The 12,094-nt window shown below is 41.2% G+C and overlaps 1 protein-coding gene across 1 annotated transcript; it reads right to left on the minus strand.

Annotated features, from left to right (window-relative positions):
• Window positions 1-245: 245 nt before the first annotated feature.
• GPA33 (glycoprotein A33) lies at window positions 246-11,225 on the minus strand. Its single transcript, XM_075034741.1, has 7 exons — window positions 11,058-11,225; window positions 6,586-6,737; window positions 5,544-5,754; window positions 4,829-4,987; window positions 2,392-2,505; window positions 1,734-1,857; window positions 246-1,071 (listed from the first exon to the last, which is right to left on the minus strand). The coding sequence occupies exons 1-7, from the start codon at window positions 11,104-11,106 to the stop codon at window positions 990-992; spliced, it is 891 nt and encodes a 296-aa protein (XP_074890842.1). The 5' UTR covers window positions 11,107-11,225; the 3' UTR covers window positions 246-989.
• Window positions 11,226-12,094: the final 869 nt, after the last annotated feature.

Below are 12,094 nucleotides of genomic sequence, written 5' to 3' on the forward strand. Positions count from 1 at the left end.
TCTCTTCCAAAGATAAGACACTAGCGATGGGAGTTCTCTCCACATTTTGCGCATGCAGTGCTTCTGACTAAATGGTTACAATTTTGAATAAAAAGGTACTTTTCCTCCTTTCCCCCCTTTTTTCTTTTCTTTTTATTAAAGAGGTACTTGCCATATACATGCTCTCACACTGTCACTTTTTCAGAAGCAGGAGCAATGGACTATTTCTGACTTGCCCATGCAACAGTCAGGAGGAAAGAATAATGTAATGAAAGTTAATATTTAGGAACTCCGTGAGCTGGAACTCGTAAGTTCAGGAATCTGACAGTATATAGGCTACTAGACTGTTTCTAGATCTTATCAGCTGCCAATTACAAATCCATCTAACTTCTTACCTTATCCATTCCATTAGTATGTATTGTTCCAAACAGGAGACTTTCATTGGTCATCTGTTAATTTTTTCTATACTTTTATTTATATGCGCATGTATAATACATACATACAATACATACATACAATAAAATGTCCTTAAAAATCAGCTTGCTTCAGTCTGCATAAAATCATTTCTATACCAGACAATGCTGTAAGCTGATACTTGCATAACACTGTGGACAAGACCACCCTTCCTTGATGACTTGCATTTAGTGACCTTGAAACCTTCTGTAGATCTGGGGATACAGTGGCAACTCTGTTCTCCAAATAGACCTGACTGGCTGCTTATTTCAGAAAGTGGGAAGTCTAGAAAACGGCTTATTTTTGGATGACTGGGTGAAACAGTGCTTTGCATGCGTTTTTCTGCTGTGAGGTTATATATTAGTACTCGTTGTATGTGTGGCACTTCTTTCCAGGGAGACAAGGATATTCTCTCCCAGAACTTGAAGGCAGAGCCATTATCTTTCATTTTATTATTCAAAAAAACCTTCTTGCTGTAAGAAAGAGGGATTGATTTCTTTTCTACAGTGGTATCTGTGCCTCAGCAAATCCTGAAGATGGCATTGCCTCCTGCTGCTTCATTCATCTTCAACATCATCCTCTGCTCTCCGATGCCCTGTAGGCGTCTCCTTGGAGGGTTCATTTCTATCTTCTCTCTCCCTAAAACATTGTTAAGGAGTAGAGATGTTTATGAAAAGCAGCTAGAAATTTTACTGAAGAGATTTTGTGTTAAAATGGTTTTAGACTGCTCTAAGCTGACCTGGAAGTGTACCAAACTGAAATCTGTAAGTCTTACTGGTGATGCAAGAGGTGCATGAGCTACTTTTTTTTCCATAGCATGTATATAGAGAAAATGTGACTGGTATATCTTTTCTCATCCCACTTTTCTTCCAATGGTCTGTTTCCATCATGAGAATAAATAAAAGGTTTCTATCTTCAAGTGATAATTCTGAATGCAGAGCGTCAGAGTGATTCAGGCTAGCAAGGACAGTAACAGCTATAGGGACTGAGAGAAATGAGAAACAGTCTGGACTTTGCTTCTCAGGTAGCTGTGTGTGCTTGACTGACTTGGGCTTGGTAATTCAGTTCCAAGGTTTGAATGTTTGGGTTCTACCCTAGAGATCACAAAGGTGTCTGGTAATACTGGGCATATTCTGTGAGAAGAGATGGGAGCCACTAGGGTAGAAACTGAAAGGAGAAAGCAGTGCACACTTTCCTTGATTTCTTTTTTCTCCCATGCTTTCCACTCCATATGTTGATGCCAGAGGGAGAACGTGAACCCTTCATATGTTCCATTTGGTTTTCTAGAGAAAGGTACTTACGTCATCTCATAGTCCTTGTCCTTGTCCGCCCGACAGCAGCAGCAATAGGCTAAAATACCAATAACTATAATTGCAGCAACAGCTCCACCAATGATGCCAGCATAAAGAGCTATGTTCATGGATGCTATACAGGAAGAAGAGAATTAGTCCTTTGCAGTGAGAATGGTATCAAATGCAATTAGCACCATCACTGGACTTCAAATCCCACCACCAGATGTCAGATCTTGCTACCAGATCCAGACTGAGTGGAAGCCACATTTATTTGACTACAGCAACTGGAATTAACTCTGTGCTGGGTAGCTGATAAATCTGCAGGAGCAATCAGTTAGACAGTGGGAGGGAGGAGGCACTGGATCTGTACAACTGATGCACTTTCTTGATAAAGTTTAGAATCAGACTTTGGGGGCTCAGGTCCATCTTACTCTACACTTATTTTTTTGTCATCTGTGAACTAACCCTATGAGTTAGTGAGTGCTCTATGAGCATGTAAACCAATGCAGAGAATCTGTCTTAAAGTAAAAAAAAAAAAAAGTGCTATTTTTTTTGAGAGAAAGCAGAAATTTATAATTCTGACCACATTGTCTCCATTAATCCTTTGCCATTTAGCTAGGGTACTTTCTTTGGTACTACTCTTATAGTAAGCAGCCCCGTCTCTTACGTGGCACAACGCTGACTGTCATGTTGCAAAATTCCTTTCCCACAATGTTTGTTGAAGTGCAGATGTAATAGCCAGAGGTATCCGCAGAGATGTTCTTCAGAGTTATTTGTTCCCCTGTTACAAAACACAAACCCAGTCCAAAAAAGAAAAGAATTAAAGCAGGGAAGGAAGCAAGGACAGCAGCCCTTCAATTCCAGCCCCAGGTAGTGGGAGTGATGAGAGGTTATTAAAGCTGATGGATTGCTCCGTCTTGCTCAGGAGCTGCCATGCTTGTCCCTAGGTTTTAGTGTGATTTGTGGGAGGACAAACGGAAGTGTGCTGTTTTGATTACAGGGAACATGTGGCATTAGAACATTGCTTTTAGAAAGAAAATTGTAGGTGCAGGGTAAAGAAGTATGTGTGTTTAGTGAAAGCTCTTTTGCAGTGGATTTTGCTGAGAAACGCAAGATGGTCCAAACCAGCATCTGGCTTTGAGAACTGGCCATCTGATGAATTAACTTGTAAAACAACAAAAAGCTCTGAAACTCTCCAGCTCTTAGGAATTCAGATCCGAATTGTTTAGCAGTGGGGGAAATAGTTTTCTAGTCTTGAGAGGTGGTAAAGCCTGTGAAGATGAATGAAGGAAAAGAAATGCAGTGACGTGGGATTGCTATGATACTGATGTTTTCTGTCCACCTAACAGAGCTTAGAACCATACACTAAAGCTTAGCTCTGTCTGCTCAAGCAGTCAGTTTTTGTTTGTTGTATCTCTACCTAACATTTGTACGTGTAGTCCATGCTTTTTGCTTGTGACCTGCCGATAAAGGTCCAGATTCCTGCTTTAAAAGGAAAAGGCTCTGAATACTTTTCAGTGACGTTCCTGGTTTATTTTCCCTGTCATCTCACTTCTTTCCAGCCCACTTGTGGGACTGGGATTCTGTTTAGTCTCTGCTGGCGCCTAGCGCCAGATAGTAAAAGAGCATGCGAACCAAGAAATAACGAACTGCATGCTTGGTCTTGTTTTGTTTGTTTGTTTGTTTTTTAAATCTCTACATACTGTCTGTGCTTACTTCCTGGTTTTGGTTTTTTTTTTTCTTTTGCAATGTGATGTTCATAGCTCTCGAGAGTTCCAGTCTATAACCGGACTGTAAATCCTCCTATATTAAATCAAAAGTCATTGACTGGTGTGTCAAATTGGGAAAAATGCAGGTCAAATACTATCAGTTTTGGAGTGGCTCCTAAGGGGATTCTGCACACGCTGCAGCACTGGGACTTGCTTAGCGCAAGTACTTAGCACAGAAAGAAATTGCTTGTAGCGACAGTAGGGCATCCAGCCAGCTTGGGACAGAAGGGGACAGCTGGCACACTGCTTGGACATTGGTGCTCTGATGAAAACAGAAATGAGGTGGAAATGGATCAGAAGAGACGCCTGTCCCAGAGAAGAGCAGGATGATGGCAGAAGCAGGCAGGCAGCTGCTGCTGTAAGATGACAACTCCCAATACATTCAGGACTGTGCGTGATCCATTGGCACCACTTAGTGGCCAGTTAAATGAATAAGGTTTGTGTCCCTGGTGATATTTCGTCTTTTGCATATTTTATGCAAGAATCGGCTAGTGAGTGTTGAATATCCTGTTGAGTCTGATCAAATTTAGTTTACCTCCATAGCAATGCTACAGTAAGTTAAACCAGGAGGGGTAGGTTCAGATACTCAGTCTTTCTGGAGCTGAACATACCAGGAAGAAACAAAGTTGTTTAAAGGAGTAAATCTGAGTCCTCTGTCACTACTACACTTCAAAGAGTATTAAACCCTCAATTCTGTGTGAATAGTTCTACTAAAGGACCTGTCGTGGAAATACAGTTCCTTTTTTTTTTTTTTTTTCCAGATTCTGACTTAAAATGAAAGCAGATAAAATTTTGGGGCTTGTGTGACAGTCCTAAAGAACCAGAAGACTCTTTTGTGCTCAAAGCAGGAATAGTGTAACTGTTTCTTGTACTACCCTCCTCTAGGTGAGGAGTCATCTCTGGAAGGAAGGTAGCTTCCAGAATCAACTTTTGTTTGCCTTCACTCCAGAAAGCGACCTGGTCATTGTTGAGCAAGTTGGGATATAAAGACACACCAGTTAGAAAACTCAGTGTTATTCCTCATGTTCTGCCCCCCCTATGTCCAGCAATTGAGAAGTAATTACTTCTAGTTGCTTCCAGAGTGAGCCAGCTTTCTTGCCAGGTGAGAGCTGAAGTGAAAAAGTTACTGACCATTGTTACTTCCAGTAACAGTCCTTTTTACCCCTGCTAAGTTACTAGTGAGTGTGTCTTGTATCAAAAGGACAACTTCTCTGACCAGGATTTTGAAAACTTCCTAGAAAAAGCCTTAAGTGTGTTTTATATTTGCATTTCAAAATCTTTCCAGCCCTGATCTACAGAGAACTCAGAAACTTGATGTCTTTGAATTTCCCATACCTTCTGTTGTTTGTAGTACACGGGGCTCATTTTGTACATTGAAGCTTTGCCAGGTATATCTGGGCTTTGGGGAGCCCTCGTGAGAAATGCAGGTCAGATTGATTGTCTGTCCATATTCTGTTGTCCCCAAAATCCTGCATTCTGGCTTGGATGGTGCAACTGAAGGAATTAAAAATGAAGGAATTTTATTAATCAGAAGTATTTTTTTGTTTCAACCCATCTCCTGCACCTGTGGGTTTTATTCTTGCTAAACAGAGGCTGGTCTTGCACCTACCACCTTCTTCTCAAAGGAACTGGAGTGAACTTGTCTCTAACTTGTTTCTCCCTTCTTGGCACTGGTCAGCCAAGAAGGAATTGTAAGATGCTTTTTGGGATATGTCTAACAGAGTTGGGTAACTCATCCTTTGATAACTGGAGTATGACAAGCCATAGGGGGAATGAGGAATGCCCTGTAATAAGGCAAGGGTTATTAGGAAAGCAAACTATACAACTCTAAAGACTATTTTCTACAGTCAGGTATCTAAAGGAGTTGGGTGCTCTAAGCCTTCAAACTTTCTTCCATAGTAGCAGGAAAAGACCAAACATGGAATTGTGGAGGGTGACTTCCTAGGAAGTTTTTTTTCTGTTAGAAAATCTATTGTCTAAAACAATGTGGATATTAGAGGGAGGACAGCTTTTTAGCTAATGGATCTGGTCTTGCCTTCATCATGCTTACCAAGGACGAAAAGAGCCAAGGTTGCAGTCTGCCGGGGGGGGTCATTCCTTAGACGAACATTGCATACGTATGTCCCATTGTCTTCCATAGTCACTGCATTGATGGTGATACTGATGTCCCCTTTGTCTACATCACCACTAAACTGTATACGGTTTTCATAGCCCTTGCCATACTGTACAAGTCCATCAAAATACCTAGTGACAGCATCATCCTGATAGAGAGGGAGGGAAAATGATCAATCTTAGTTTCTTTGGTGTGAGTCCACAACCTAACTCAATGGATTAGCCTACTCTTAAGAGCAGAGCAGCTTGGAAAGGAGAGCCTTAAACTGCCCCAGGTTGTCAAAAAGCCAAGAGAAACATAGAAATTCAAAAGGTTCTGGGTTTCTGTCTGGAATCCCCTTCTCCCACCTTATCTGAAGTTAGGGACTATGATTACACAAACTCCCTTGCTTTCTTCCAGCAAGGATCTTCAGAGAAGAAACCCTTGGCAGTTACTGCAAGGAGATCTTCAAAGGCTGCTTCCCTCTCACTAATTCCCAAGAAGTCAAGGAGAACTTTAGAGCTCTCTTTACCTTCAAATACTCCACATGAATGTAGGAGATGTCAAGAATCTCTCCATGTACTATTATCATCAACTTAAAACTTTTTATATAGTATCAAAGATATGTATATATATCTATATATATCTCTATATAAAATACATACACTAAATAATATACATATCTTTTTATAAGGTATCTATTTCACATATTTTAATAGATGTAAACCCACAGTACATACAGTGATGTATCTTCAATACACAGTTGCAAGACCAAGAGAGGGAAGAGAAGGGTGGGGGCTTGCCTAATATCATGCAATAGATTTGGAGTAAATTGCCTCTAGCACCAGAGTTTCTGTCTGCGTAGTTCTGAGATTAAAGAAAGTCTTGAAGGAATCTTTTTCTTCCAGCACACATTCCTGCCCACAGTCCTGCTTCCATCTCTCCTCCCACCCCTCTCTTGGATGCCTTATCATATGTTTCTTTATGCAACTTGATTTACCGCACTATTGATTTTCTTCCAGACAACAAAATCTCCTGAGGTAATGGAAGCCTTAGTTTTAAAATGACAGCGGAGAGTAACGTTGTTCCCTCGTGCCACCTGTATTTCCTTGGTAGGTGCTTCCACAGTGAGGCCATGAGCAGTCACCAGAACTAGGAAGAGAATAAATTCTGTACTCAGCAAAATTAATGACATCTGGATTCCATGTTTTGTCTCTTTGGCTTTCTTACGTGCCACAATAACCCCACATCCCCTCTGTCATCCATGACATTCCCCACTGAGCAAGAAGTGATGGATGCTGTGGCTGGTTGACTACAGGAAGCTGCTGAACAGGATGGCTAAGAGCTAAACTCTGCTTTCTGTTCTTTGTTCCCCTCTTCTTTACCCTGACATACGTTGCTATGGAGTTTATAAAGATGTTGGGTTTTTTTTTCTGAGCCCTCTTTCAGTGTGATTGACATCCATTGACAGTTCTAAATATACAAAGCGAGACAGATAAACAGATGATACAAGTGCATCAGCAGTCTTGAGGATTCAGGCTAAACTAACAAATTGATATTGTCAAATTTTGGGGATCAGGAAAACCGTCAAATAACTTGCCTCAATCCAAGTCCATAGAGAACTGACATTTTGTGCTAGGGAATCAAAACCTGTTCATGTAATGCCCTGAAAAGAGAAAAACTTAGAAAAGCAAAGAGATCTTGAAAGAAACAAGAATAGCTATTCTTTTTTAAAAATGAGTAGTGTAGTAGTCAGCTTTCTCCAAGAACTGTAGCTCCTGCCTGTGGAGCACAGGAATACCTGAATAAAACAGAAATCCCTCTGTGCCCTGGTGAAGCATGCAGGACACAGGGTAGGTGTTTCTTGTGTGCTGTATTCCATTTGACTTGATGCTTAATTCATCATACCTGATGCTTAATTCATCATACCTGAGCATTAACTAGTGGCAGGTCTTAGTTATTCTCAAAATTGAGCTGGATGTTTACCTCTGCCCTGCCATAGATGACCTTCATGCCTGTGGAAACCTGTGTTTAAAAACACCTGCTTTCTCCTTACAGTTTGTGTGGAGTTTTGGAATTTTTTTATGGCATCAAACTGAATCGTTTGAAAAAAATCTAAGTCTGAAACCAGTTAAAGAGAGTGCAGGGAGGCAGGGAGTGCTGCTCAGAGGCATTCCCATGGCAAAGAGGAAGATGGTCCAGTAAGGAGGAAGGTGGAGGGCAGACATGTATGCTCTCCCTGAGAGGGGTATGCTGTGTATGGTGGTGAAGGTTTGCTTCTGAAAGAGCCAGGCCGAGTCAGCGTTCCCTGGAGACGATTTACCTGGAACGTTGCCATCTAACAAGCTTTGGGTCCTCATTCTGCCATATCTCTGTCCAAATTAGATCCATAAGGAAGCATAAAGTGTAAGGGAAAGAGCAAAAGACGTCTAGATTCCACCTTGAGTTGCAAACATGATTGTGAATACATACTTTTTTTAGACAGGAAAAAACCACAGCCACATGCATTAAGTCAGTAAGAGTAAGCCATTGGCAAGTTGAGCACTACCAGATCCTTGACTATAACAGCAGTGAATGATAGAAAGATAGGCCTTAGAAAATAATAGCGTAGGGACCCAAAATGTTTTGTTGTCACTTGCACTAGGAACCTGCTGGTACCAATTCAGGTAATTGCACAGGGTAACACGGTACAGTTGGCACAGGGATCTGCTTTTAGCTGAAGTTCTCATCTTTTTGCATTCCCTGTCCCATAACTGAGTTGTTCTGTGGTCTTGCACAGTTAATTAGTTAAGCGTGTGTTTTAGTCTCTTCCTCTGTGACATGGCTTGTGGTTTGTGTTCTCTCAGGGATTAATTCATCTACATCTGCTGACAGCTATGAGAAGGAAACCAGCAGGGCAAAGTATTTCTAACATGGTTTTATTGCAGCCACTCCCAGGTCTTTCCCTGCTCTGGAGCACCCAGTGCAAGGGCCATGTTTGCATAGCCCCAGAGCTCTCTGACTGTTGTTTTCATACAGCCCTCTGTATGAGAGACACCTATGAAAGCTTTCTTGTTGCCTGTCGCAACTGGATAGAGATGCCTTCCCGCATTCAGGTGAAAAGCACCACTGTCTGTACTAGGACATGGAGCAAACCCCATTTCTTGATCCTTTTGTCACTCAGAAACTGGTTCCACCAGGCGGGCTTCACTAACAGGCCATTAACTCAGCCCTGAGGCAGAGAAGAGACTGCCCAACCCTAAGGCTTCCCCTCACAAGTGCTTTTTCCTTCTTCCAATTGGATGACTCAAATTCTACAATAAATGATATCTTTGTTTTTTTCCAAACAAGTCTTCAGTGCAGAGTTGGGGAACAACTGAACCAAACACTGCGTACAAGAGACACAGCCCATAACAAACAAGACTGCTTATTCATTTGTTGCTGTCACCCTAATGCCTGATTTCTTCTGATGCTCTCCCATTTTTCATCCAAAATATCTCTTTCTGGCTCCCACTCCTCCCTTGTTAGGGCTCCTTCTGGCTCTCAGGGAAGCTGCATGGTTTCATTCTGGGACACCATTTAATCACAATGATTTCCTCCTTCCCCCTTCTTACCACATTTCACTTCTTCACAAAGTCACCAACAGGCAGCTGGTCATAGTCAGCATGTCTAAAAATTTGGGTTTGTTCTTCAGGGGTTGGGGTTTTTTTTCTGAGGGAAAACAATCTATTTGAAGTATGGCTGAAGGGAGGGGAGGGCCAATTCTAAAATTTAGAAAAGGATAGAGGACAGATAGCCTATATAGTACTAGAGGGATGACGTCACCAAGGTTTAAGCCTTAGAATTACTTTTTTGTGTGTTATCAATTAGATTGTTTATAACATTTTAAGAAATTGAGAAAGCTTTTATCTTCCTCTGCTCAACTTAAACATTTGTACTTGTACAGAGGAAGAACAAAATCAAAGTGAAGTGTCTATTTTCACATTCCTTAGAAAGTGTTAATCAAAACAGACTGAAAGGCAATTAGTAAAACTGGAAACAATTAGAGGAGTATTCTGCTTGCTGAAAAAATTGAGATTCTGGTCAAACAAAATTATTATTGCTGATTTATCTTGGTAGATTTGGCTAGCGAGAAAAGTAGGAAAAGTGGAAATGTTTTACTTCACTTCTATGAAGAAATGCTGTGACTTATAATTCCTCCATCCTTTACCTCAGAATTTAGCTGAAATTTAATTCCAAAGTGGGAGAGGGGAAACCTTTTAAATGTGAAATTTGCAGTAAAAGCAAATATTTTGTTTGATTCAGAATGACCATTTGGGGCTTTTCCTTCAGCAAGAAGTTCACAGTACCAGTTATTCACACAACTGCAGTGAAAAGCTGTACAGCAGGAGAAATCAGCCTGTGCCGAGATCCTGATGGAGCTCATTCAGGGCAGCTCTGGCATCCCAACACTGCACTGCCATGCACTGTGCAGTTTCTCCACTCTGCTGCAGTGGAGGAATCTGCTATATCTTCTCCAAAAATTTTTCACAGGCCAGTAATTTAACACAAATTATTACTATTTGAGTCCTGCCCAAACAGGCAAGAAAAGCTTCACCCAACATACTTATTTCTGCTCTGAAAAGTTTGCCATTTGTAATTTGGATAGCATGAAAGATGAGAATAATGAAAAAGAAGAATTAATACCAATAGTGTTACACAATTTATATAATGATCATCAAATCATGACCCAAGTCACATTTGTTGCATATGGAGCACATCCACTTTTTCTAATTATGTTAAACTGTGAATTTCCTTCTTGTGGGTCTTATTGTTGAAGTGAGGTTTTCAGGATTTTTGGTAAAATACAAAGCAATTTCCATGCGTGTAGCTTTGAAGCCTGGAAGAAAGCGTAGGAGCATTGGTATGAGAAGATGAGAGAGGTTGAAAAGCAGTGGAACTGAGACTGCAGGCTCCACAAGGCAGGATGAGAAAGGGCGTCTGTGATGAAGGCCAAGGGTGAGCTGGCTGATTTATACACGTTAGTAGGGATCGTTGTGCATCTCCTTAACGTGAATAATATAGAGAGATCACAAGTTGTATCTGGCTACATATAAACAGTAGGATTTAGACTACAGAGACATACAGTACATGCAGATTTACGTATAAAAGAATAAAACCCAAGGACTTTTCCACATCCAGCTGAGGAAGTTCCTTCTTCAGAGATAAACATTGTATTTAACAGAAGTCATTAAACCTGTTTTAAAAAATATTTTCCAGCCTCATGAAGAACAGCATTCTTTTCCTTTTCCTAACACTGTCTTGCGGCTTTGGAAGATGCCTGTGAGTCTAGACATTCAGCACAGAGATGGTAAACATACCTGCCCAATCATAAACATGAAGGAACTTCTACTAAACAAAAAAGAAACACACAAAGTCCATTGAAGTACTCAGACTTTGTAGTGTTGTTTCCTTCTACCCAACCCTTGAGGACATAACCAAATTAGTACTCACTTGCACTGAAAATGAACAGCCAAAGTCTTTTCATTGCCGTCCTCCTCATCTCCCTTGTCTTACCTCAAGGTGCCCTTGTAATCTTTAGGTGGCTGGGTAAGTAATTGGCTTTAGCTGAAGGGCTGCCTCACAGTAGCATCACAGGTTCACTGCCTCAGTCTCTTTTAAAGTGCTTCTTCCGCAGTCTGCCACTCCCCTTCTGGCCAGAATGACAAGCCAGATCACCAGTAGGCTTTGATATCACTTCCTGCTCTCTGCCTAGGGGCAGAGAAGAGACTTGTGAACTCCTTCCCTAGTTGTGAACTTTCTTCCCCAATTAAACTGCCTTTCCCAGTTTCTTCTAACATGCTGGTACATAAAGCAAGAGAAGAGGCAACTGAAAGGGTGTGGTGACTGGGAGTGTACAATACAACTGAAGTCATGCATGTGATGGCATGTAACTTGGGGAGGATAAGCCTCATTCATCTTAAATATTTATTAAGGGAGCCTCGGGCCAGAGTTAAAAAGGTATTGAAGTGTTTCACAATGCAGGCAGCTGCCCACATCCAGGCTTTAAGGAACTGAGGTGCCTAACTCCACTTACTTTAAATACCTGTAAGAATATGTAACTTATGAGAATTTGATGACTAATGGGTTATCTAAATATAAGTGAGATGCATCTCAGCCAGGTTCTTATGCTTTTACGCCTACTGTTCAACTGTCCCAGTGTGTAGCTTGTACAACAGCCATAGGTACCAAAGGTACTTTCTACCTTTCCACTGAAAAAGGCTGTTAGATAAACCAGTCAATAGCTTGTAGCATTCTAACTACGTATCCATTGAGGTGCATGCAGTGAAAGTCCAGCCACTGCTCATGTATTCTGGTTGGGCACTTGGAAAACACAAATAACTGCTAATATAATTGATTGAAGAATAAAAGGAGGACTGATGGCAGCTCAGGCAAATACCTGACGTTAGATTTAATTGAGTACAGCTGGCTAGCATGTCTTTTAAACTCTTCACTGCCAATAGGCAGCAAGGGATGTTTCTATCTGGGAT

The sequence above is a fragment of the Buteo buteo genome, chromosome 8 (genome assembly GCF_964188355.1).
Source record: "Buteo buteo chromosome 8, bButBut1.hap1.1, whole genome shotgun sequence".
Classification (NCBI taxonomy): Eukaryota; Metazoa; Chordata; class Aves; order Accipitriformes; family Accipitridae; genus Buteo; species Buteo buteo.